The sequence below is a fragment of the Alosa sapidissima genome, chromosome 9 (genome assembly GCF_018492685.1).
Source record: "Alosa sapidissima isolate fAloSap1 chromosome 9, fAloSap1.pri, whole genome shotgun sequence".
NCBI lineage: Eukaryota > Metazoa > Chordata > Actinopteri > Clupeiformes > Clupeidae > Alosa > Alosa sapidissima.
The window spans coordinates 16929743-16954734 of record NC_055965.1 but is presented as its reverse complement, the minus strand read 5'-3'; the positions used below and the strand labels follow the sequence as shown (position 1 = coordinate 16954734).

The 24992-nt window shown below is 44.2% G+C and overlaps 1 protein-coding gene and 1 long non-coding RNA gene across 2 annotated transcripts in view; one reads left to right on the top strand and one right to left on the bottom strand.

Moving 5' to 3' along the window:
• Positions 1-1670: 1670 nt before the first annotated feature.
• Positions 1671-3643, bottom strand: LOC121718698. The gene is made up of 3 exons (XR_006033995.1): positions 3149-3643; positions 2809-2841; positions 1671-1802 (listed from the first exon to the last, which is right to left on the bottom strand). It is a non-coding gene; the product is annotated as an uncharacterized LOC121718698 (long non-coding RNA).
• A 6376-nt stretch (positions 3644-10019) lies between these two features.
• LOC121717989 (phosphofurin acidic cluster sorting protein 2-like) overlaps positions 10020-24992 on the top strand; it is a 108429-nt gene continuing 93456 nt past the window's right edge. Inside the window, exon 1 of the mRNA XM_042102715.1 lies at positions 10020-10494. Coding sequence (XP_041958649.1) covers positions 10262-10494 — 233 coding nt within the window. The 5' untranslated portion in view covers positions 10020-10261. The remainder of the gene's footprint in view (positions 10495-24992) is intronic.

Genomic DNA, 24992 nt, shown 5'->3' with positions numbered 1-24992 from the left:
TTTGACAATATACAAAATAGTGCCATGTATACATTTATATCCTCCAAAGTTTGCAGGAAGGTGGGCCATGTGCTAGTGTATGTTAACTCACATGTACAAGTGACAGGCTTTAAGAAAATATATGGTTTGCATGGCTGAAACTGCTTTGCCTTTGTGTTGGAGCTCAAAATGTTCTAAACATATCTTAAATTTCTCTCTTCTACTTATGTTTTCACAGATCCTCACTCCTGATATCCTGATGTATGCATTCCATTTCATTATATGACTCCAACAGGACACCTACACAAAGGAGCTGTTAAAGCAGTGTCCTTCTACAAACAACAAGACAGCGAGCATGTAAACAAGGCCTTGTTTGTCCACTTCCTGAAGGGGCTGAAGCATGCTGGCCTTGACACCTCAGTCCTTGCTTCCATTTACAGCTGTGTTGTGGAGCGCATTCTCACATCCTATGGTCTGCAGCGGGTGGTGTCATCGCGTTATTTATCATCGTTTGTGTAAATCTTACACATCTTACACAAAAGTCTAAAATAATCTAAACTTCATTTACTCTCCATGTATAGATCAAGATAGACTTGCAGAACAGGCTGCAGGGCAACAGTCTGATAGCCTGCATGAAAGCATAAATGGTCCGCACTTGTTAAAGAGTGCAATTATCAAAGGGCCCTTGAATTGTGTTTTTTTAAACCAAGGAGGATGGCTGTAGCGATGCTGTCAGCTCTGCCATAAGCAGTGACTGTGATTACGTTTGCACATTTTGAAAATGTTGTTTTTCTTTCTTTTGCATTCTTTTCCACTTCATTGTTGTATAGTTTGTATAATGTTTGTTAAAGTTGCACACATTAATTCACTGTTCTTATTTGTAAAAAATTGTATAGTGTGGTATAGTTTGTATGGTGGAGTCTTTATTGTATCGTACAAACAAGAACACCACACCCCACCCCACCATACCACTACGTAGTACACACAAGCGTACAATGCATTATTTTGGAGATAGAAATGTTGTACTGCTTTGTTTTTCAGAAAAACAGTAGTAGCCTATAACAGAATTTTTTGTCACATGAATTACCCAGACCCAAAGAAACAAATAGCTTATTACGTGAAACTGACCTGCTTATAATTTAATGTCAAACACCATCTCAACTAATTGAAAAGCAGGATTGTATCACCATCACACTCATTCCAATAATTTAACCATAACGTGTCGTGAACAACGATTTATTTGGCTAATTATCATGTATTTGTCCACGTCTTTTACCATTATAAGACATTGAATTGTACTAAGAAATTGCTAATTTCAATTAACCAGACCCAAAGAAACAAATAGCTTATTACATGAAACTGACCTCATTATAATTTAATGTCAAACACCATGTCAACTAATTGAAAAGCAGGATTGTATCACCATCGCATTCATTTCAATAATTTAACCATAACGTGTAGTGAACAATGATTTATTTAGCTAATTATTACGTAGGCTATTTCTCCACGTCTTTTACACTTATAAGACATTGACTAAGAAATTGCACTGATTTCGCGTGATTCTAGCTGTTTTACAGCATGAAGGAGTTTTGGTCAGGATAAGTATCTCTATATTTTGTTCAAAACAACAAAAAACAACTATTTGTTATAATTATTATTTACTAAATTTACGTAGTTTAACTTACCTTACCCCACACGGCTCTACAATGTGTTTCCGCTTTCTTGTGGTGGCGTGTGTCACATGACAGCAACCAGCCTATCACACTGGGGCTCTTATACGGGGCTCTTCTGCGTTTTTCGAACGTTTACATACCTCATAAAATCTGCAGATGACACAGCAATAGTGGGGTTAATACAGAATAGCGAGGAGACCAACTACAGGGCCTGGGTGGATCAATTCGCGAAATGGTGTAGGTCCAGCTGTCATCTTCTAAATATACAGAAAACAAAGCAAATAATAATAGACTACAGTACAGAACTGGGAGCCAGCCCCCCCAGTGTATGGTTAAAAATGGTGAGGATGTTGTGATTGCAGTCGAGTACAAGTACTTAGGCACAATAATAGATAATAAGTTGCAATGGGACAGTAATACCAACACCATCTATAAAAAGGGGCTGCAGAGGCTGCATTTTATGTGCAAACTAAGACAATTTAGAGTGGATAGAGATATATTACTTTTCTATCATTCATTTGTGAAGAGCATGCTACTTTTTTGTTGTGTTACCTGGTATTTCTCTTTGTCAGTGACCAAAAAAAACCAAACTGAGCAAGATAGTTAACATGGCCAGCAAGGTTGAGGGGCAAAAACCAGACAGTATTGCTACGACCTGTGAAAGAAGGGTGTTGAAGAAAGGTCATGCAAATAATAGAGATATGTCACATCCCATACACCAGGCATATGAGGTGTTGCCATCAGGGAGGTTCAGGCTACCTTCTTTCCAAACAAATTGAGCCAGTAGGTAATTCATTCCAACTAGCATTACATTGATGAACAAGACGTTACCTGCAGGACCATGCACTTTCTTTCCAGCTGGACTATCACAGTATGCACAACTGCACTTTATCATTCTATAAATGTGTAGTGGGGTCTGTGCCTTCTGCCCTGATGTTGTGTATGTGTGGGAGTGTGGTAGGGTGGGGGCGGTTGGGGTGAGGGGAATTCCGTCTTGTATTCAGTCTTGTCTAACTGTCTACTGTATGGCGCAGAACAATTTTCCGAAAGGACAAATAATAAATCTATCTATCTATCTATGATTTTGGTTTGATTTTGGTTTGAACACCTTTCTACGAAAATCAATCTTGGGATAAAGTAATTATACACTACTCACCCTGGGGCTCATATAGGGTTTCTCCTATAGACCCTGCAAGTGGCAATAAAGACAATTTAGACCACCATGGCGTAAAGTATATAAGCATGCTTAAAATGCAACAAGTACAAAAAAATCATATACAGACACAAACACAATCATACACAGTCATATTTTTATGTCTGTTGGACAATTCAATCATCCACATCCCTCTCCTCCCAAGGGACATATGCATCTCTTTGCATTCAACGTAGTTTTCAACAACAACAATAACAAACAGCAACAAAGCTTTTCTACATATGGGTGTAGAATTTTTGATAACATATGGCTCCTTTTATCCTAAAGAATGTCAAATACATACCGACTGGCTCATCAAAACAGGAAAGGCTATCCAGACCAAGTCCATGTAGATCCTTCACAGATGAAAATGAAGAGGCCTTATCTGAAAAAGATCAATAGAAACCTTACTCTAAATCTCAATCCAAGAACAATTACTATGTGTTCTCCTTTTCTTCAGTAGCAAATACACTGCCCGTGAATCAGAAATCAGAAATATATTGGTGTCCCAATATAATGTTTACTCAAAACAGCTGGCAATAGTGATTGCATGCAGATAAGTAACCGTGCAGCAAGATTGTGTCAGCTTAATGTTACAGTTTGTGGCATTGGACAGTTAGGAAACAGTAGGTGAGTGGCGTGGGTCAGCATAGGAGATGGTAGACGAGTTGTGCTGGACAGTAGGCAAGTGGCGCAGGGCAGTAAAGGAGACAGTAGGAGAGTGGCATGGAATAATAGGAAACAGACACGTCACCAACAACAGTGCGAGTGGCCTACTGTAATTACTGCTATTATTATCATTATTATGTATTATTTATGTATTATTATCAATTTGTTTTGTTGTAGGCTAGACACACATTCCATATTCACTGTATAGGCTATTTCTGTCACTGTACACATGTCATCTGGAAAACTTGCCTATTTATCTAACTGTTGTACATAATTAATCTTGATCGTCTACATAACTGCTTCTTTGCACTTCTGGTTGGATGTCAACTGCATTTCATTGGCTCTGTACCTGTAGCCTACTCTTTTAAATTACAATAAAGTTGAATCTAATCTAAATCTAGCCTAATCTCTCTAATATTATGGGCTACAAACATTGCAATTCTCTATTGAATTAAACCCCTCTCTTAATCAGGTTAAAGAAATACAAAATTATATTATAATATAAGTGAATATCTAACATCTGGAGAACTGCTGTATCAGAATACAATTGTTTTATAGCTGATATGTGGCCTAAAACAATGCGCGTTTTCGCAACAAAATCTATTCACGTTCATCATGATTATCGATTATACATGCCTGGCTGATAGGCTACCTCCCAGCTGTTAGCTGTAGCCCACACTAACAATATTAGGCTACAATGTTAATTTACACAGACAACAGCTGTTTTACAGATTAACGTAACATTACATCATGCACGTTAGCTAAATTATAAGTTGTGCAAGCCTACTCTGAATTCACAGTATTGCCCATGCATAGGCTACTATTTCATGTTAAATCAACTTTAAAATGTTTTGCTCAATTGCTAGCAAAATGATCATGCTAGCGGCAGTAGCAAGGCTCACCTCATTTCCCATTTGGATTCTTCTTTTTTCTCCGTCCCTGCTCGGTTCTTGTTTCTGGATTCTGGGGTTCAGCCTTCTAAAACTGCTAGCTAGAAGGTGGCTCCTTCTAACCCACAACTCAAAGCAGGCTTAAGAGTATGAAACTGCACGTCAAAAGCATCAAATAACATTCTCGCCATTTTGGGTCGGGCTTTTTTGACAGATGACGTGGTTCTGGCTGAAAGCGAAATACAACGTGATAGTAACACGATAATTACGTCCTGCTCAACACGTTTTTTAACAAGGAAACGTGTTACACAACACGTCCCAATAGATTAATTAACGTGACAGTGACACGTTCAGACGTGAGACTGGGTTGACACAACAGCAGGTTTGGTAACTGAACCCGGGTCAACCGATTGTCAGCCAGTGACATGGCTCCACCATGCCTGTGTGTGTGTGTGTTGTGTTCTGCATACGATATCCACATTTGGAAGACCTGCATTCATTTCATATCACTTCATATTTTAGAATGTATACTATGTATAAACATCTGTTGACAAGGGAGGCTTGACTCTGCTGACGAGACATTTCCAAACCAAAGGGCATCTTACAACACATCAGGGGGGTCGGGAGAGTTGTGGGTTGGAACTGTGGTTTACACCATGAAGATTTCCTGTTTTCTGACACCTGATTCATATCTACTTGGGGCGGAACTGAACAGACACACATCTTTACACATGTGCATACAAGCATAAACACACACACACACACACACACAAACACCAGCCGAGGTGTTCCTATCTGGGCCTTTTGTCTGCCCAGTGGTTCTTCTATCTGGATGAGTGTGTGTGTGTGTGTGTGTGTGTGGTTGTGCGTGTGTCCTCGTATGGTGCTAATGTATGCAGTGTTTGTGTGCACAGTTTACCACACCTACAGTATGCGCACACGTGCACACACACACTTGCAAGCATGCACACACGAAAGTTAGGAGCTGACACACACACACACACACAGGGAGGGAGAGAGAGTGAGACATAGAGAGAGAGAGAAAGAGAGAGATCCAACATTCTCTCTCATAAACACAAAGACACTCACATATACACGCACACAGATACGGACACACACAAACACTCTCACATATATGTATCCATTCAGAACTCTGCAGTACACCTTGTCTAAGATGTTGCTTGAATATCTATGTAAACCAAACTATATAGGGAAACCTGCTACTTTAGTTTAGTGTAGCCTTTAGTTTGGAGCACTAACTGTGAGGGTTATCGCTTCATTAGATCTGAAACAGAAAGTGAAGACTCCTGAACTAACGTATACACACACACACACACACTCACACACACACACATACACACACAGACACACACACACACACACAGACAGACACACACACACACTCACACACACACACACATACACACACAGACAGACACACACACACACACACTCACACACACACACACATACACACAGACACACACACACACACACCAGCACCTTCACATGCCCACACACACCAGTTCCGGTTGATAGTTGCTTTAAGAGCTCTCAGTCTGCCTGGTAGAATCAGAATGACGCAAGAAGACTTCAAGAGAACACCAGCACAGAACTCAGAATGGAGACAGCAGTGTGTGTGAGTGCATTTCTCCTGCTGTTCTTCATCTCTGGTGCAACTGCCGATCCTCAAACCCACTTTAGGACTGAAGGAGACAAGGCTACATTTAAGAACTGGTTCCTGAGGGTAGATGACTACGTGCTGTACAGGGTTCTTGAAGATGGAGACCTGCTTCTGGTCAACTGCTCTCAGCCAGAGACACCACAGCCAGATGGTTACGAGGTGAAGTGTTTCAACAACTCTTTTTTCACTTTTGAAATATACAACCTCAGTCTGTCCCAGAGTGGAGAGTACAGGCCTGAAGGCTGGAGAGGAGGAAACATCACACGACAACAAAGCTTCCGTCTCATCGTCTGTCCAGAAAGTGAAGAAATATTTGAAACTAGGAAATGTGAGTTTGGTGATAGCGCTGTGCTGTGTAGGATGAACTCTACTGATGGGAGCAGCCTACAGCTGTATAAGTGGCAATACACAAATAAGCGGACCATGGTCCTGGACACCAGCTCCTCACTGGAGCCACTTGGAGATTTCCAGGGCAGACTGCAGGTTGATCTCAACACCTCTCTTGGTCACACTGTCTGAGGTTATGGACCAAGACCATGGCTTCTATTGTACAGTGTGGAGAAAAGCTCAATGCCAAAGTATTACAAAAGTGGAGCTGTGGTTATCTTCCACATCTGTCTTTGCCTATGAAAAGGAGAATCTGACTCTTCCTTGCATTTCAAAAAGAAAGCTCCCCAGCACTTATTTCTGGAAAACTCCACCTGGGGTAGTACAACTGCTCCCTCATCATACCCTCTCTGTCACTACAACTCTCTGGACGGTATTATTACATGAGGGATGGTGACATGCTAAAAGCATTTAACCTCTTTGTTTGTACCAAATTCTCCCCCTTGGATGTGATGTTTTCTCATGATGAAAGTATCCTTCTGGATATTACTGAACACTTGAATGAATCTTGGTCATATTATGGGTTCCAGTGGTCCCGTCAGAAAAGTCTTTGCTCATGCCTGTAGATTTGAGGGGCAGAGTGACTGTGTCCAAATCTCTCTCTAATTCCTCTCTGGCCATTTCCAACCTCACTGCAGAGGACAACGGGCTACATGGAGAGTTAATGGAAGACTGAAGAAGAATATTTGTTATGTGGGAACCTTCCGTCTTTTGTACATGGATCCATACGGGGTGCACTGTCCTTTCTACAGAGCGTACTCTCCACTGATAGGGTTTGCACTGCTGGGGCTGGTCACTGCTGTGATTTGGTTCAAGCTGAAGAGCGGAAGAGGACAGAAGACCTCTGGACGTCAGAACAGAGAGGGGCAACACAGTGGAGATGAAGACCTGCATGATGAGATTGAGATGGTTGAACTCAGTGTCTGAATTCAACATGCTTCTCTCTCTATTGTCTGTTGTAACTGTTAAACACAGCATCTGCGTCTCTGTCCTGTAGCTTCATAAGATAGAGCTAACATTTAAATTCAGCTGCATTGTTGATATCAAATAGTGTGTATATTGTATCTGTTTATTTGAAAAATTTTCTCTAGTCCTCCATATAGCTCCAGAATCCAAATGCTATTTCATACTGTTAATATGTCTTTCTGCCAATTTCTATATTCTTAAGCACATATGAATAAAGGCAAAATGTGAAAATCTCAGAGAATTTGTTTATGTTTATGTTAATTAGCAGATGCTTTCAATAAAAGCGACATGCAACTTAAACAATAAAACATTACCTTTGCATTGAAAGTACCAATGTAATGTAAAATAAGATAATTTCATAATCAGAAAATAGAGTAATAATGACAATCGCAAGCCTTCATAACAACAAGAATTATTAACATACATAATAGTAACACTGACAGTCAGACGACTTTTTATTTCCATGGACAGAATAGAGATGAATTTGATAAAAACATCTATGGTCACAGTTAAGCATGAAACTGCTTGTCTGTCATTTGTCTGATGTCCAATTTTTCCAAATGAGGTGACCATGCATAGGCATACAATGGCTGTATTTCCTAAATTGTTAATAACATTATGTGGTTCAGACTAGGGGTGTGCATTGGCACTGCCCTCACAATTGGATTCGATTACGATTCACCAGGTAAAACGATTCGATTTGATTCAATTCGTTCTACGATGCATTGCGATTCTACTGCACACAACAAGCCAAATTTTGAGGTCATGAGGCAATACAAGCAGTCAGATATCGAACAACAGATTTTATTGGCTGCTATGTGTGTATTATCACTCTCCTGTATCTTTGATATAAATATCATTAAATAAAATAAAATTGAATGGTACAGGGTATTGGATATGGCATTTTAATAAGTTTAATAATTTAAACACATTGTAAAACTTAAAGCCCAAATTTGGAGACATCCATGCATGTCGAAATTTGCTGCAAATTCAAAACTGGATTACTCTGGAACGGCTAACTGTACAGGGGACTGCTTTACACCTTTCTGTTCGGTAAGGTCAGCTGTTTATTCTGATATATGGTTTGTTATGTGTTGAACGAGTTTGTGAAGTATCCCACCGATATGAATGGGTAGGGAGATGGGCGCAGAACCTTTTTATGATTAAATTGAATTATATCATTTACTTTTCTCATGAACCGTTCACCACAGCAATTAACGGCAAACATTGTTTAAAAGCTGAGAAAAAGCTCTTTCATGTGATGTTGGCTACTTGTGATGTCTGTGTGATGAGTGAGTAGTTCAACTGAGAAGAATGGGTGATTTTGGATGCACTTTCTTTCTTGCCGTGCGCTGTCACTTTCTCCACTGCGTAAAAGACTAAATTAATTTGCGCTGTGAATGCTTATTTTGACAGGCAATAGGCTAAATAAAAATCGTTATTAGTCGGACGCAAAACAGAATATTGAAAAAGGGGGAAACCAAGGCCACCGTGGCCTGTAAACCTCTGATTTTCAAAGGGGCATCACGGCCACCTCAAGGGGCAACGATGGCCATGGCCGTCGTGAAATTCCTACCCTGCACATACTGCACACACAGTAACGAAGCCAACTCCGGATGCCACCGATCGGCACACCGCGTACGTCTTGTCTAGTTTCCCATTAACTTCGTAGAATCCGAAATGTGCCCAGATGTCCGCTTTCCAAGCTTTGGGTGCGTTTTTAAATACCCGTTTATCGCGTTCATCTCCCTCCGTCATCTTGATTCTTTAGTGTTGTTGTTATGCTAGCTAGCCGCTTAGCATGTTGCTCCGGAAATGCCCCCAGAAGTAATTGAAACTTCACAACTTTATTGTCCACTCAAGGCCAGAAAATAAACAGTGACATAATCGATTATGGCACGTTGCCGCATCGATGCTGAATCGTGCATGCCCCGCATTGCAATGCATCGCCGAATCGATTATTGTTGACAGAACTTGAAACCACTGGTTCAGACCCTTAAATCAAAACTGAAGGTCTACACTTCAAACACATCTGGTTTGTTTCTTTGTTTCAGATTCATTGGGGTGGTGTAAAGAGGCAAACAAGTGTGTTTGCCCACTGCCCAAATACTTATGGACCTGTCTGTTAAATAAAAGCAGTCAATGAGGCATTCCTATTATTATTATCATGTTATAATATATTCTCTAATTTGCATCACGTTTTTTCCAGTGTCCAGTGTTTTTGCAACATGGGAATTAGACTATCTTTGCTGGGTTGTGCATAATGAGGACTCAAGATAGGCCTACTGTTGCATATTTTCTTCAGTCTCTTCTGGTGTTTTCGGAATTCCCAAATATTTTCTGTAAAACAAATACAAGCCACACGAGGGCGATATAATACAACATAATTGGCAGAAATCAGAATGGGTTGGTCAAAAGTAGGCTAAAGTGATCCTAACTATTGTCCTGCCAAAAAAGATAGCCAAACGAATGTTGAGCAACAACTGTCCCGCGCAGTACCTTATATATAGGCCTAGGTCACGACTGAAACGTTGGGAAAGTGCGGGAAAACCATAGAAAACGGGTTCACAGTCTTGTCGCACGGGATTGTTTATCAGAACTGAACTCACTGGGCGTTTGAATTGCGCCCCTAGCGTGTAACGGTCGAACCTTTCTCCATGAAATGCCTCAATCGTAGGCTCCGCCTTTAGCCGTGGCGAATCCCTGTTCCTCTATCAGTGATGTTTCTAAGAGGGGGGGACGTGTTGTGCTCAGTTGTAGGCAGTGGGTAGGTGAACGAGGTCCAGAAACAGACAGCCTGAGCTGCGATCCCTGAGAGGCGATGATGGCGGCGGCTGTAGAGAGAGGAGGGGTACGAGCCGCCTTCTTGAATCCAGGCAGCGGAGGTGGTGGCGGCGGTGGACCAGCCCCGATGCTTGTCCCCGCCGCTCCCGGAGCCCCGGCTGGGGCTGCTGGTTCGTGCTCAGCGTCGGGAGGTTCGGGTCCCATGCCTGTGCCTATGAATCTTTTTGCAACATGGGAAATAGACCGATCGTCTCCGAGCTGTGTTCCGAGGTAGGACAAGTTGCCTTATGTCTGCTTTGTTGTACCAGCATGTTGCTTAAATCTAAATCTAGACTATTGTCTCCAGGGTGCATGTGGATTTTGGCCAAGACAGAATAAGCGGGCAAATAGTCTTTCCTGACCTAACGTTAACCAATGTGCATGTGCGGTTCAACGTTAACGTTACATGGCAAAACTGGTGTCTTGTCACTCTGGTAATTTGCATGATGATTTTGTCGTGACTGTTTAGTTATATCACGAAGTGGGTAACTACTAGTTAACGACTCTAAGGAAGGACCCGTCCATGTTTTGTATACATTCAGAAAATCGGAATTTGTATGTTTGTTTACATGCACGCCATCGCTAGCGTCCGAAGTTTGTATTTTTTGGCATTAGCCTCCGAGCCTATACCAACAAGCTATGCTTGTTTAGCTTGTAGCCACAATGGTTGTAATAGTGGTTAATATTGCTATAGCGTAATGTTCTGAATATGTCTCTATTGTTTAGCATGTGAGGTGGTGTATACCACGAGTTATTGTTTAAATCCTGGAGAAATGGAGAGTCGACGATGACTGACCTATTTCGCGTGCCGCTCTCCTAACATGCCATCGCCCTCTTTTACATACACGCATATCTGTCGATTCTTCGTGGTCAGTGATTTTCAACAGGTCATGATGGTCTCATACAGTTTTGGACACATACTTTTTTTTAACAAACACCATACACTTTGTTTTGCAGTAAAGCAACCCAGCCATTCACTTTCTCTAACATGGTAATCTTTGTCCAGGATGGTGGTGGTAGTAGTACGGCAGCAGCCCAGTCAATGAAGTCGCCTGGGGAATTGAGTCTGTGCAGCTAGTTAAGCGCTCCAATAACCCAGAAAGCATGGCGTGGCGTAGCCTATCCAGCATGGGTTCAACTGGGGTTGAGTAGCCTGTTTGGGAGCCATACAGATTTTAGGTAGCAGATATGATAAACTGTATTATTATTCTTGGATAATCGTAATAGAAGATTCTGAAACCGAGATAGCCTACATAATACCAAAGTCAGACATTTATCCGCAGTTTGGAACAACTAGGCCTAGCATTTATTGATCAGAAATGTTGGACCAAAACACATCGTTTGTGCTGTGCCAATAGGATTTCTTTGTTAGTTTAAATGTCTGACAGTCGAATCTTCAACTTTAATATTGGCATAACCAGCTCTTAGGTCGCGTATGTAAACTTCATTGGGCTCATCCATGTTGCTGTGGCGAGTTTAAATGACGTTAATTATTAGGTGTAATATTATGGGGTTTTACCGCGAATTCAAGTGTGTACTGTAGGAGGAGGTCGTCGCAAGAAATGTCAGTGACGTGTCTGTTTTCCTCCCCACACGTGTAGCCTTAGGTGTTGGGACTGGGAGATGTTTATTACAGGGTTATATGCAAAGAAGTGAATGGGAGAGAGTTTCCTCTTTACTGATAGGAGGTCTGCATGTTATCACCTTTCGTTTGTGTTGTTTTGTCTTCTCCTGATTTGTTTATGAAAAGCAGCAGACATACTGTACTGTCCTTGTGGCTTTGCCAGACCACACAAATCCCTTCATTTACATCATTAATATGTGTGATGAACGTGTATGCACACACACACACACACACACACACACACACACACACACACACTAATCCACACGGTACGTTCAAGTGTATTGAAATATTATAGACACACAAAAGCACACAACACACTCATGCACTCTCTTTGAAAAGCACACACATGTAAACTCTTTCTTCGCCCGACAGAACACACTTGAGCCACACAATGCTTCCATTATCATTCAGCAGTAGATAATAACGCAGCACTCCGAGAGCAACAAGGCCGACCCTTGTGGCACGAGTACATCCAGTCCCTTTGATAGAGCTGTGAGAGACAACACTCATACATTAGGCTTGGCCATTACTCAGAGTGCTATGCAGAATAGCATAGGATTATTAGGCTGGGTGTAAAAGAGTGTTTTCATTTGGCGTGTTTTATTTTTATATTGTTTTTCAGTGGAACTGCAATTTAGTTATTGCTATTTGATTTATCTTTACCCACTCAGGACAATCACTTTGGCTATCCATGTGAATCCATCGGTCTTGACAACTTTGAGAGTGGGGTTGTTGTGTGCTACCGTTACCCACAGCAGACTAGATCGTCAGCAGGGGGTAGTTTAGTGTCTGCAGATGTGGCTCTTGGAACGGCACTGTTTGCTCGGCTGACTAACAGCAGCATGCTCCTCCTTGGCACAGACCCAGCACAGTTGTGGTGGTGGTCTCGTGGTGAGGGTTTCTGGCCCTCCAACTCGGTTAATGCATGGAACGGAAGGCTTCTTTAGCCAGCTCATATATTTTCGATGGAGCGTCAGCTATGTTGTGTAGCGGCATCTTCAATGTTGTGAGGGAGGTAGCCGACCAACATAGATGGACGCAACGTGTTCAGTTGAGTAAAGGGGCAACAGTGTTCAGTTGATTAAAGGAAGAGCAACACTGTTCAGTTGAGTAAAGTAAGAGCAACAGTGTTCAGTTGACTAAAGGAAGACCAACAGTGTTCGGTTGAGTAAAGGAAGACCAACAGTTTTCAGTTGAATAAAGGGGCAACAGTGTTCAGTTGAATAAAGGGGTAACAGTGTTCAGTTGAGTAAAGGAGCAACAGTGTTCAGTTGAGTAAAGGGGCAACCGTGTTCAGTTGATTAAAGGGGCAACAGTGTTCAGTTGAGTAAAGGAAGACCAACAGTGTTCGGTTGAGTAAAGGAAGACCAACAGTGTTCAGTTGAGTAAAGGGGCAACAGTGTTCAGTTGATTAAAGGGGCAACAGTGTTCAGTTGACTAAAGGAAGAGCAACAGTGTTCAGTTGATTAAAGGAAGACCAACAGTGTTCAGTTGAGTAAAGTAAGAGCAACAGTGTTCAGTTGAGTAAAGGGGAAACAGTGTTCAGTTGATTAAAGGAATAGCATCAGTGTTCAGTTGATGATGAAACTGAAGCGAAGCCTGATTGCTTTCACTATGATGACTTTTTTAAGAGCTTTTGTTATGAAGAAGTGTGGGACAAAATTATAGGCTTACAGTCAACCAATTCAAGGACCTATTCTCATAGACCCATTTTAAAGGACTGTGTGTGTGTGTGTGTGTGTGTGTGTGTGTGTGTGTGTGTGTGTGTGTGTGTGTGCGTGGATGCGTGTGTGCTTGCGCGTGTGGTATGTTTATCAGTAATGGCCAGTTGGTTGAGCCACAGCAACAGCGATGGCAACTACCAGGTTTAGTGGCACTATCTAATAGAGCCTTATTAAAGAGCAGCACTTGATGCTCCTCTCAACCCCGTTGTGCCTTGTGCTGTCTGCTGTGTTGTTGCCCTGTGGCGCCACTGATTCCTAATGCTTTTCTCTGTCTCTCTTTTCTCTCTCTCTCTTTCTCTCTCTCTCTCCCTTTCTCTCTCTCTTTTTGGTCTCTCTCTCTTTGCTCTGTCTCTTTTCTCTCTCTCTCTTGATGTGTTTTCTTGTCTATTCCATTCTCCCTGTATCTCCCCTGACCCTTCGTCTTATTAAAGTAACCTGCGTGTCACGTTGCCACCTGAGGGACCTTCAGGGTGATGCACAGGGGAGAAGATTAATCATCGCTGCCCAGATGTGGCCTTGCAGGTTTGGGTGTAATGATTGGGGAAGAGCCTCTCTCTCACTCTCTCTCTCTCTCTCTCTCTCTCTCTCCCTTTCTTTCCCATCCCCAGTGATAATTATGTATTACCAGTATGTGGGCCTCCGTCTCACCTCTTTCTCGCCTGTTCCTCTTTTCCTCTGATAGTTTGCTCTTCATGTTGCTGTTTTTTGTACCCAAATGAACTCGCTGCTGTAACTTAAGCACATTGTGCCAGCTTCGAGTCCCAGGCAGGGCTTGAAAACGAAATTATTTTTCAAACGTTCCGTTCCGAACGGTTCAGGTAGGCCTATGTTTAACGTTTTCGTTCTTGCATGCGTTCCGCCACCAACATATCGGCCCTGAACCGGTTCGGAACGCAAAATATCGTTCGTTCTTAAAGTTCCGGCAGTGTTTGGCGGGCCTATCAAGTCTATTTTTGTGGACTTTACCTGAGAATAGACGTAGGCTACTCATTATTTCCCCTTGATTTAGCCTATACCGTAGCTATGCCCAAAAATAATAAATCACAGGCGGCATCCAAAAACATTCAGATGGGCTATCCATCCCATAGCCTACAGACTTACTGTAGGCCTAACCTATGCCTATAAATAATTTCTTATCAAAAATATTTCTGGATACGTGCTAAACTCCTTACCTGGTTATAGCCTAAGTTTTATCCATATGGAGATCTTCAAAGGCTTGCGCTATAATTCCAACCCTGTTTATAAACGAACCTGTCTGTTGCTGACAAGGCCTATCTCAAATTTCCCGTTTAACTCTTCTACATAGAATAGGCTATAATTGCGCAAACATTTCAAATCTCGACTTTAAAACGACAAGGCGTGGACAGGCAAAATAGGCTATTACGCATAGGCTACAAACAATTTCCAAATCAGTTTCAGTAGCCTACGCTACGAGCTGGCCTAAGATCCGAAGTGGCAGACGGATAGGTTACATTACAACAGCAAGACAAAATATACACATTTGGACCAAAGGTCCATTTATTCGTTTTTTTTTTTTTTTTTTCAAACTGCAGAAATCAAATTATTAGGCTGTTATATAGAGAGCGAAAAAAACCCGTTATTAACCGGTTTTGTGGATTTCAGAATAAAGTTTCTGTTCCGGAACAGTTGAAGACCATTTTGTTTTCGTTTCCGTTTCCACTCCTCGTAAAATTCCGTAAAATTCTGTTCGTTTTCGGTTTTCGTTTTCGTTCCTTGAACCGGTTCGGAGCCCTGGTCCCAGGGGAATCAAACTCATTAGTTTGGTTTCAAGGCTACGGCTAAGTTTAAGGTTAAGTAGGCGGCTTATCGAGGAGAGGCTTTTGCAAGCAACGACTTGCTAGTTGCTAATGCTTACCTTGGTGTGTATTTAGTTAGCATCCTGTTCTTCTAGTCTAGCTTTGGGACCAGGTCAGGCCATCACAGAAGCTGTTTTCTGTGCTCTGTACTTCAGACGTTTATTGGGTGTCAACGAGTGGGCTGTCGGCTGTTATTTACCTGTGTGTGACACTACTAGTCCCCTGGTACTAGGCACGGGTATTACCCGAGTGAGCGTATGTCATCTAAACAACGCAGGTAATTACACCGAGAACCCTAAGCAAGGGAGTTAACATGTTTCAACGACGTTTCTTTCGAGTGCTGGCGCGAATTACAAAATCACGAGACCAATGCTACCACTGGTCTCACAGCCTACTGTGCAGTGATTAGTGCTACAACATTTTGCTTTCATAGTCAATTAACCTGTCTATTATTTTCTCGAAAATGTAAATGGTGAAATATAATAATGGTTAATCAGTGTTTCTCAAATCCCAAGATATTGTCCTCAAATGCCTACTTTTATCCACTTGCCAAATTATATTTAGTTTACTGCCATAGAGGAGAAAGTAAAACTGACAATATTCCAGTTTATAAAGCTACTGCTGCTGTCCAGTACTAGTTCAGTGGAATTGTGTGTGTGTGTGTGTGTCCGTGTGTCTGTGTGTCTGTGAGTGTCTGTGAGCGTCCGTGTGTGTGTCAGTGTGTGTGTCTGTGTATGTCCGTGTGTGTGTCTGTGTGTGTGTCCGTGTGTGTCTGTGTGTGTCAGAGGGAGGAAGAGAGGCTGGTATTTAAAGGCCGGCCCAGCGGAACTCTGGAGAGCTGGTCCTCTGGCCTCAGGGTCTCCTCTCCCTCAGATGGCCTCTCACTACACAGAGACAAACAGAAGGGAAGAGAGGGATGGAGAGAGAGAGGGATGGAGGGAGGGAGAGAGGGATGGAGGGAGGGAGAGAGGGATGGAGAGAGAGGGATGGAGGGAGGGAGAGAGGGATGAAGGAAGGGAGAGAGGGATGGAGGGAGGGAGAGAGGGATGGAGACAGAGGGATGGAGGGAGGGAGAGAGGGATGGAGAGAGAGGGAGAGAGGGATGGAGGGAGAGAGAGAGGGATGGAGGGAGGGAGAGAGAGGGAGGTTGGGGAAGAGAGAGAACAGGACATGATAATAGACGCTAATTTATTTCGGTTATTTAGGGCCCTGTGGCAGCTTTGGAAGTAGGGGAGAAAGCTTATGTAAAAATGTCATGTCTATAACACACACACACACGCGCGCGCGAACACACACACACACACACACACACACACACAGGGGTGATTGTGGGAACATTTTACTCATATAGGCATTTGTAGCCTGACCGCTTTCCTACATTCAGAAGAGAGAGAGAGAGGAGAGAGAGAGAGGTTTACACCAATCCCCTTCTCTCCCCTCCACTGGCCCGAAGTAGAGGTCTAAAGGGACCCACAAGCAGCCTCCACATCAGCCCCACACACACCAGCGAACCCACAACACTGCCAGCATGGAGCCGCAAGGCACGCTACACTCCCTCAAAGTCAGCCAAGGGCAGGGCAGTTTATCATGAGAGAGAGAGAGAGAGAGAGAGAGAGAGGGAGGGAAAGAGAGAGAGGGAGAGGGAGGGAGAGAGAGGGAGAGAGAGAGAGAGAGGTTCTGTGTTGGTGCTGTGGTCAGAGTGTTAAGACATGAGAGTAGCTAGAATCCCAAATGACTGCTGTGGTTGGCTCTTAGTTAGTACTCTGGAGAGTTAGATGTTTAGTAGCAACTGTGTTGACTTGACGTGTGCTAAGACAGTAGAGCAGCTAGAGTCCAAATGATTAAGGCTGGGTGTGGACAACGGAGTCTTTGGTAGCAGTGACAATTTAAAATATCCCCTTCAGGGCCGAGGCCAACATATGACAAGGGATTGATTCGGAAGCAGTTTGGCAAAATACAAGATCACGAAACAGAAGAACCAGCAGATTGTCTTTCCTCTACAAGAATGGAAGGAAAATGCATAGGATCTCAGCAGCAGCAGCTCTCTCTCCCCAAGCTTCTCGATGGACATTGGCAACACATCTGTCATTATATCACTCGTCTATTCCCTCAGGGTTGGCTCAAACACATAACGTTGCAGGGTCGACATCACTGTTGACCTCACTGATGTGGACTTAACCTGACGTGATGCAGACCTCATGTGGGTGTTTTCCCAGAAAATATTTACGATGACCAATGTGACGTCTCACGTTCCGTGTTGGGTTTCATCGCTGTAATTCCCGGCAGCTGTGTGGCCTCTTGTCAGATAGTATCTCATTAGCATAGCACATGTTTTTAACATTACTTAGAACACGAGTCGTCACAGATGCATGTGAAAACTTCCTTTGGTCTCTCTCTCTCTCTTTAACGCTGAGTCGGTGTTCGTTGGCCACAGCTTCTCCCACCTCATCTTAGTCGGAGATCTAAGGACCGGTCCCTCGTTAAGATGATAAACAGGCTCAGTCAATAATACTGATCTCTCTCTCTCTCTCTCTCTCTCTCTCTCTCTCTCTCTCTCTCTCCGTTGGGGAAGAGAGATGACTGGTGGGGCACTCGGGGAGGGATGAGAGGAGCGGTAATTAAACGCCGCGAGCTGGAGGCAGGTTAGCCCGCCAATGCCTCGTCAATTATTCAGGCGCTTTCATCGAGCTTTAATTGGTGCGGGACCTGGCGTGGGCTTCTCGTTAAGCTCCCAGGGAGTGTTTGTGTGTGTGTGTGTGTGTGTGTTGCTGTGTGTGTGTGTGTGTGTGTGTGTGTGTGTAAGGTACATAGGGGACGGCCTTTTGATGTACAGTGGTTCGCAAGAATTTATATATGTACTGTATGTATGCACACATGATGTGTTTGGTGTCTGTTCATCAATGCATGTGGGTCTGCATATGTTGTGATGTTGTGCATCTACTGTGACACAGCATTGAGCTGGAAATGCCACCACCATGTTGTGTGTGTGTGTGTGTGTGTTTGTCTGTGTGTGTGTGTGTGTGTGTGTGTGTGTGTGTGTGTGTGTGTGTGTGTGTGTCTTTGTGTGTCTTTGAGCGAGTGTGTGAAGGATTCTGCTGCTGTGCCCGTTGAAACGCTCTGGCACGCATTGACAAGCTGTCAGCCATTCGACTCTCTCTTGTCGGTCAATCAATCAATCAATCAATCAATCAATCCCCCCATCTGTGTTCTCCCTCTGCTATCCGTTTAGTCTTGTACTGCGTTGTCCTTTTTCTCATAGCATGGTGAGTAAGTTAGCGCTTTCATGGTGCCGTGTACGCGCGGCCTCTCCTGGTCCCCCTGTCACTGTCTGTGCAGATTACACAATTGTTTTTGTCTTCCACGATTGTCTTGGCGATCAGAGAACCTGCAAGATCATGTAGCCTGTCGTACTCGTGGCGTGTCATCACATGGACCACTTTAGAAGGGCTTCCGCTTGGAGCAGCCGTGGTCTACTGGTTAGCGCTTTGGACTTGTAACCGTTGCCGTTGTAGCCGGTTGCCGGTTCGAACCCTGACCACCAGTAGGAACGGCTGAAGTGCCCTTGAGCAAGGCACCTAACCCCTCACTGCTCCCCGAGTGCCGCTGTTGTTGCAGGCAGCTCACTGCGCCGGGATTAGTGTGTGCTTCACCTCACTGTGTGTTCACTGTGTGCTGAGTGTGTTTCACTGATTCACGGATTGGGATAAATGCAGAAACCAAATTTCCCTCATGGGATCAAAAGAGTATATACTTACTTATACTTATACTATACTCATAGTGCCAAATGCCAACACGGTAGTCGTAGGAGATTCCCCAAACATTCTGACATGCTAGACGTTTTGGTCTTGGAGTTGTGGAACGTCACAGACAATAAATCGCTGAATAAATCGCTGGTCGTTGAATACGTCACATTACAAGGCGCGTTACTCCATCGGTGTCGTTCCCGACCTTTCATATTCGGGCACGACACTGGAAATGTCGACAACATCGTGGGAAAAAAAAAGCTGAAATAGTGAAGGAAAAATGGGGCTGAAATGGTCAGAAATCAGAAGGCGGACGGAGACTCCAGTGTGGAGGGACAGGACGTGTTCTCAGGTACAGAATCAGTTTCCTGCCCTGCAGGGTAAGCAACATTGCGGTCCCTAGGAGTGTGTGTGTCTGTGTGTGTGTGTGTGTGTGTGTGTGTGTGTGTGTGTGTGTGAGAGAGAGAGGGGTGTTTGTGTGTGTGTGTGTGTGAGAGAGAGAGGGGTGTGTGTGTCTGTGTGTGTGGGTGTGAGAGAGGGGGGGGGAGTGCTGTTCTGGAAATGAAGTGGCACAGGCCTTCTGGTGAGGCATCTCTCAGGCTCTCTCACATACACACAGGAACACACACACATATGCACACACACACAAACAGTCAGACTCCTCTTGAAGGGGTGAATGTTGTCAGAAGCGGTGTGTGTTTTTGTCATGAAATTAACATCCTTGGGTACTCTCTCTCTCTCTCTTACTCATTCACACACGCACACTATGGACACACGCGCACACACACACACACACACACACACACACACTCACACGCACACACACACATTGCCTCTGCGTTCTCTGTTGAAGCCGCTTGTTGTCTCTTCTCCTCTCTCACTTTCTCTCTCTTCTCTCTCTCTTCCTCTGTCTCTATCGCTCTTCCTCCCCTCCTTTTTTCTCTCCTCTTTTCCACTCTTTGTCATCCCAGATCTCTCTCTCACCTCTTCCTCCCCTCCTTTTCTCCACAGTCTCTTCTCTTCTCTCTTCACCATCTGTTACTCTCTCCCTCTATCTCTCTCTCTCTCCCTCTATCGCTCTCTCTCTCTGACTGTTATCGTTATCGTTTCGCCAGAGGCACTGAGTCAGGCCGTCGAAGAAGTGACCTTTCAGTGGTCTGAAGTGATCATCTTCCAGTTTAGAGACAGCCTTGCCTGATGTTAATTCCTGACGCAATGTGTTTACCCTTACTGATGCTGTGTTCTCCTCTACGCATTCTATCGGTCTGCTTTGCTGGTCATTCTATCCTTCTTTCATTCCAGCCCTCCTCATCCCTCTCTCCCTACCTCCCATCATGATCCTGTTTCACCACCTGTTCTCTCCTCCGTTTGTTGGCACCTCTCATCCTGCTCTCTCTCTCTCTCTCTCTCTCTCTCTGTCATGTAGATGCGCAGTCCTATATCAGATACACCTATCACACAGCTTAGGACTTGTGATTAAAGACTTATTTTCCTGCGGACATACACTAACAGAGAACAACACAAACACACAAACATACACACACAGACTCTCTCTCTCTCTTTCTCTTTCTCTCACTGTCTCTCTTTCACTGTCTCATCTCAGATGCACGTACACTAAACATTCATAGAGCTGTAATATGCACACATAGACACAAGCCTCCAAGCCACAAGTCTTTCTTAGCTGTCACATCGGGACATTGACGTCTTCATTGGCGCTTGCTCTTTTCTAAGTCGCCTGCAGCATCCAAGAGCTCAATCATGGGGTGTGTGGTGGCTCCCATTATGGAGCCCCAGCTGTATGTGTGTGTGTTTGTGTGTATGTGTGTGTGTGTGTGTATGTGTGTGCCTGTGTATGTGTGTGTGTCTGTGACTAATAATAATAATAATAATAATAATAATTATAATAATCTTGTGATTTGTCTGCTCTGGTGGTTGGTACCGTAGTTGAGCCTCAAGTGTGTGTGTGTGCCCCTATATGCGTATGTATAGTGTGTGTGAGTGTGTGTGTGCATATACTATTTGTGCCATATGTGTGATTTTATTTGTGTGTGTATTGGTATGTGGCGCCAGTATGCATGTGTGTGTGATTAAATAAGTGTGTGTGTGTGTGTGTCTGTGTGAGATGGGCTGTACTGTATGTACGATGCGGGTCGGAGGCTTAATTAAGTTGTGTGTCTCTGGGTGAGCTTCTGGTCTTGCCTGAGCAGATTATTGATCGGAGATGAGATGATCGTCCCCATAAGCTTAGACTCAGTCCCAGAGGAGCACAGAGGAGCACAGAGGGGTAGAGAGGAGCACAGAGGAGCACAGAGGAACACAGAGGGGTAGAGAGGAGCACAGAGGGGTAGAGAGGAGCACAGAGGAGCACAGAGGGGTAGAGAGGAGCACAGAGGAGCACAGAGGAACACAGAGGAACACAGAGGTGTAGAGAAGAGCACAGAGGAGAACAGAGGGGTAGAGAGGAGCACAGAGGAGCACAGAGGAACACAGAGGAGCACAGAGGAACACAGAGGAGCACAGAGGAACACATAGGAACACAGAGGAACACAGAGGTGTAGAGAAGAGCACAGAGGAGCACAGAGGAACACAGAGGAACACAGAGGTGTAGAGAAGAGCACAGAGGAACACAGAGGAGCACAGAGGAACACAGAGGAACACAGAGGTGTAGAGAAGAGCACAGAGGAACACAGAGGAGCACAGAGGAACACAGAGGAACACAGAGGAGCACAGAGGGGTAGAGAGGAGCACAGAGGAGCACAGAGGAACACAGAGGAGCACAGAGGAACACATAGGAACACAGAGGAACACAGAGGTGTAGAGAAGAGCACAGAGGAGCACAGAGGAGCACAGAGGAACACAGAGGAACACAGAGGTGTAGAGAAGAGCACAGAGGAACACAGAGGAGCACAGAGGAACACAGAGGAGCACAGAGGGGTAGAGAGGAGCACAGAGGAACACAGAGGAGCACAGAGGAACACAGAGGAGCACAGAGGAACACATAGGAACACAGAGGAACACAGAGGTGTAGAGAAGAGCACAGAGGAGCACAGAGGAGCACAGAGGAACACAGAGGTGTAGAGAAGAGCACAGAGGAGCACAGAGGAACACAGAGGAACACAGAGGAACACAGAGGGGTAGAGAAGAGCACAGAGGAGCACAGAGGAACACAGAGGAGCACAGAGGAACACAGAGGAACACATAGGAACACAGAGGAGCACAGAGGAACACATAGGAACACAGAGGAACACAGAGGTGTAGAGAAGAGCACAGAGGAACACAGAGGGGTAGAGAGGAGCACATATGGGCACAGAGGGGTAGAGAAGAGCACAGAGGGGTAGAGAGGAGCACAGAGGGGTAGAGAGGGGTAGAGAAGAGCACATATGGGCACAGAGGGGTAGAGAAGAGCACAGAGGGGTAGAGAAGAGCACGAAGGGTGTCACGATTTCGATTTTATATCGAAATCGATCGAAATTACATCTCAATCTCGAACTTAAAAGTAGAATCGTCGATGCAGCCACACCCCCAATGTCACGTCCAGCATGTATGCCAAGACGCACAAACGCACACGCACGTGCTGAACTGCAGCGTCAACACTCCTCTAATTTTAGGCTGCAGCCAGTTAAAATATACACATCAACCTACCGAAATCCAACCCCCTCTTGCTACTTTGAAATCACCGATGTGGAAGTATTCGTTTTTAAATTAAAATTCAAGTCAATTAAAACTAACTTAGCCTACTCAACTTAGCAAGTGAAAAGATTATCTAGTTACAGTCCAAAGTTGCTTAAAATGCACATTGATAAGTAGCTGCTACATATTCCATGAACACTAACCTTGGGTTTCTTCGGAGTGTATTTCACTATGTTCACATCTCTGTTTTAGCCTAATGTTAGTTCTGTTTACATTACAACCTCAAGGTTGGAACGGTTTCAAAATAAAAAGCGGTTTCAAAATAAAAGCCCCCCGAAACAGAAAAGGAAAAGGCCAAAAAGAGTAAATAACATATAAGGAATGCATTAATATTTAAAAAAAGATAGAAAATCGAATCGAATTGTGACTTTAAAATCGAAAATTACATCGAATCGAGGATTTGGAGAATCGTGACACCCCTAGTAGAGAGGAGCAGAGAGGAGCACGTAGGTGTCGGAGGCACACACAATAGACTGCACAAACACATTTTGAGGTAATCCGTGGTGTGTCGTCTCACTAACTTAATTTTGAGCTCTCTGATGTCAGTTACCCACGGCATCACCATTCCATCTTTAACCCCCACCCACACACACACACACACACACACACACACACACACACATACACACGCTTCTTTCTCCCCCCCCCCTCTCCCTCATTCTCCTCTCTCCTCTGTCTGCCTCTGTGACAGGAGTGCAGCATTAGCTAAAGCACTTAGCCTCCTGCTGGCTAACCTAATTCCACCAGCGTTACTAGTGGCAGCGTACGACTCGCCCTAATGATGTCACAACCCCAAATCAGAGGGGAGAGAGGGAGAGAGAGAGAGAGAGAGAGAGAGAGAGTGAGAGGAGGTAGAGAGAAGAAATCTCCCTTGATATTTCGGTAATGATCCTCACTTAGGGTCAAGTTGTACCTGTTTGTTCTAGAACATGTCCGTACATGATGGAGGGTGCGTGGTACAGTAGATGTATGGTGTGTGTGTGTGTGTGTGTGTGTGTGTGTGTGTGTGTGTGTGTGTGTGTGTGTGTGTGTGTGCGTGCGTGTGTGTGTGTGTGTGTTACTATGTGAGTGTGTGCATTGCATGCTAACCAGATTTAAGCACAATTTAGTACAACCTGGAAAATCATTGCGTGGTGGTCAATGTTGATATTGTGGTGGGCCACCACAAATAAGTCAATGTACTGTATGGGTGTGTGTGTGTGTGTGTTCGTGCATGAGGGTGAGAGAGTGTGTGTTTAGCTCTCTGATGCTGTCACCAGATTACCCAACAGCTTTGATTAACTTGTTCTGCACCTTCCTCCACACAGACACACTCCACCATACATGTGTTTTTGAGTTTCTGTTGTGTGTATCCCTCTCCCTCTCCCTCTCTCTCACTCTCTCTCTCTCTCTCTCTCTCTCTCTCTCTCTCTGTGTGTGTGTGTGTGTGTGTGTGTGTGTGTTTATGTTGGAAGGTGGGTGGTGGATTAAGAGTGTGTCTGTGTGTTGTGTGTGTCTGTGTTTTTTATAAGAGTGTGTGTGTGTGTGTGTGCGTGTGTGTGTGTGGTTTGGGCAGTGTATAGTTACAAGGCAGGAATGTAAGGCAGAAGCTTCCAAATCAGGAGCACATGGGCCAGTGTTTTCCTGACAGCACTCATGGTGTCAGAGTCACTGACCCAAAGACCTCAGCTGTGCCCACAAAAAAACCTGTGTGTGTGTGTGTGTGTGTGTGTGTGTGTGTGTGTGTGTCTACTGTCTATCTGTGTGTGTGTGTGTGTGTGTGTGTGTGTGTGTGTGTGTGTGTGTCTACTGTCTATCTGTGTGTGTGTGTGTGTGTGTGTGTGTGTGTGTGTCTACTGTCTATCTGTGTGTGTGTGTGTGTGTGTGTGTGTGTGTGTGTGTGTGTCTACTGTCTATCTGTGTGTGTGTGTGTGTTTGTGTGTGTACTGTCTATCTGTGTGTGTGTGTGTGTGTGTGTCTACTGTCTATCTGTGTGTGTGTGTGTGTGTGTGTGTGTGTGTGTGTGTGTGTGTGTGTGTGTGTGTGTCTACTGTCTATCTGTGTGTGTGTGTGTGTGTGTGTGTGTGTGTGTGTGTCACAGCGGCACTGGACTCTTTATGCAGCTGTTCCACTGCTGTCTCCAACTCAC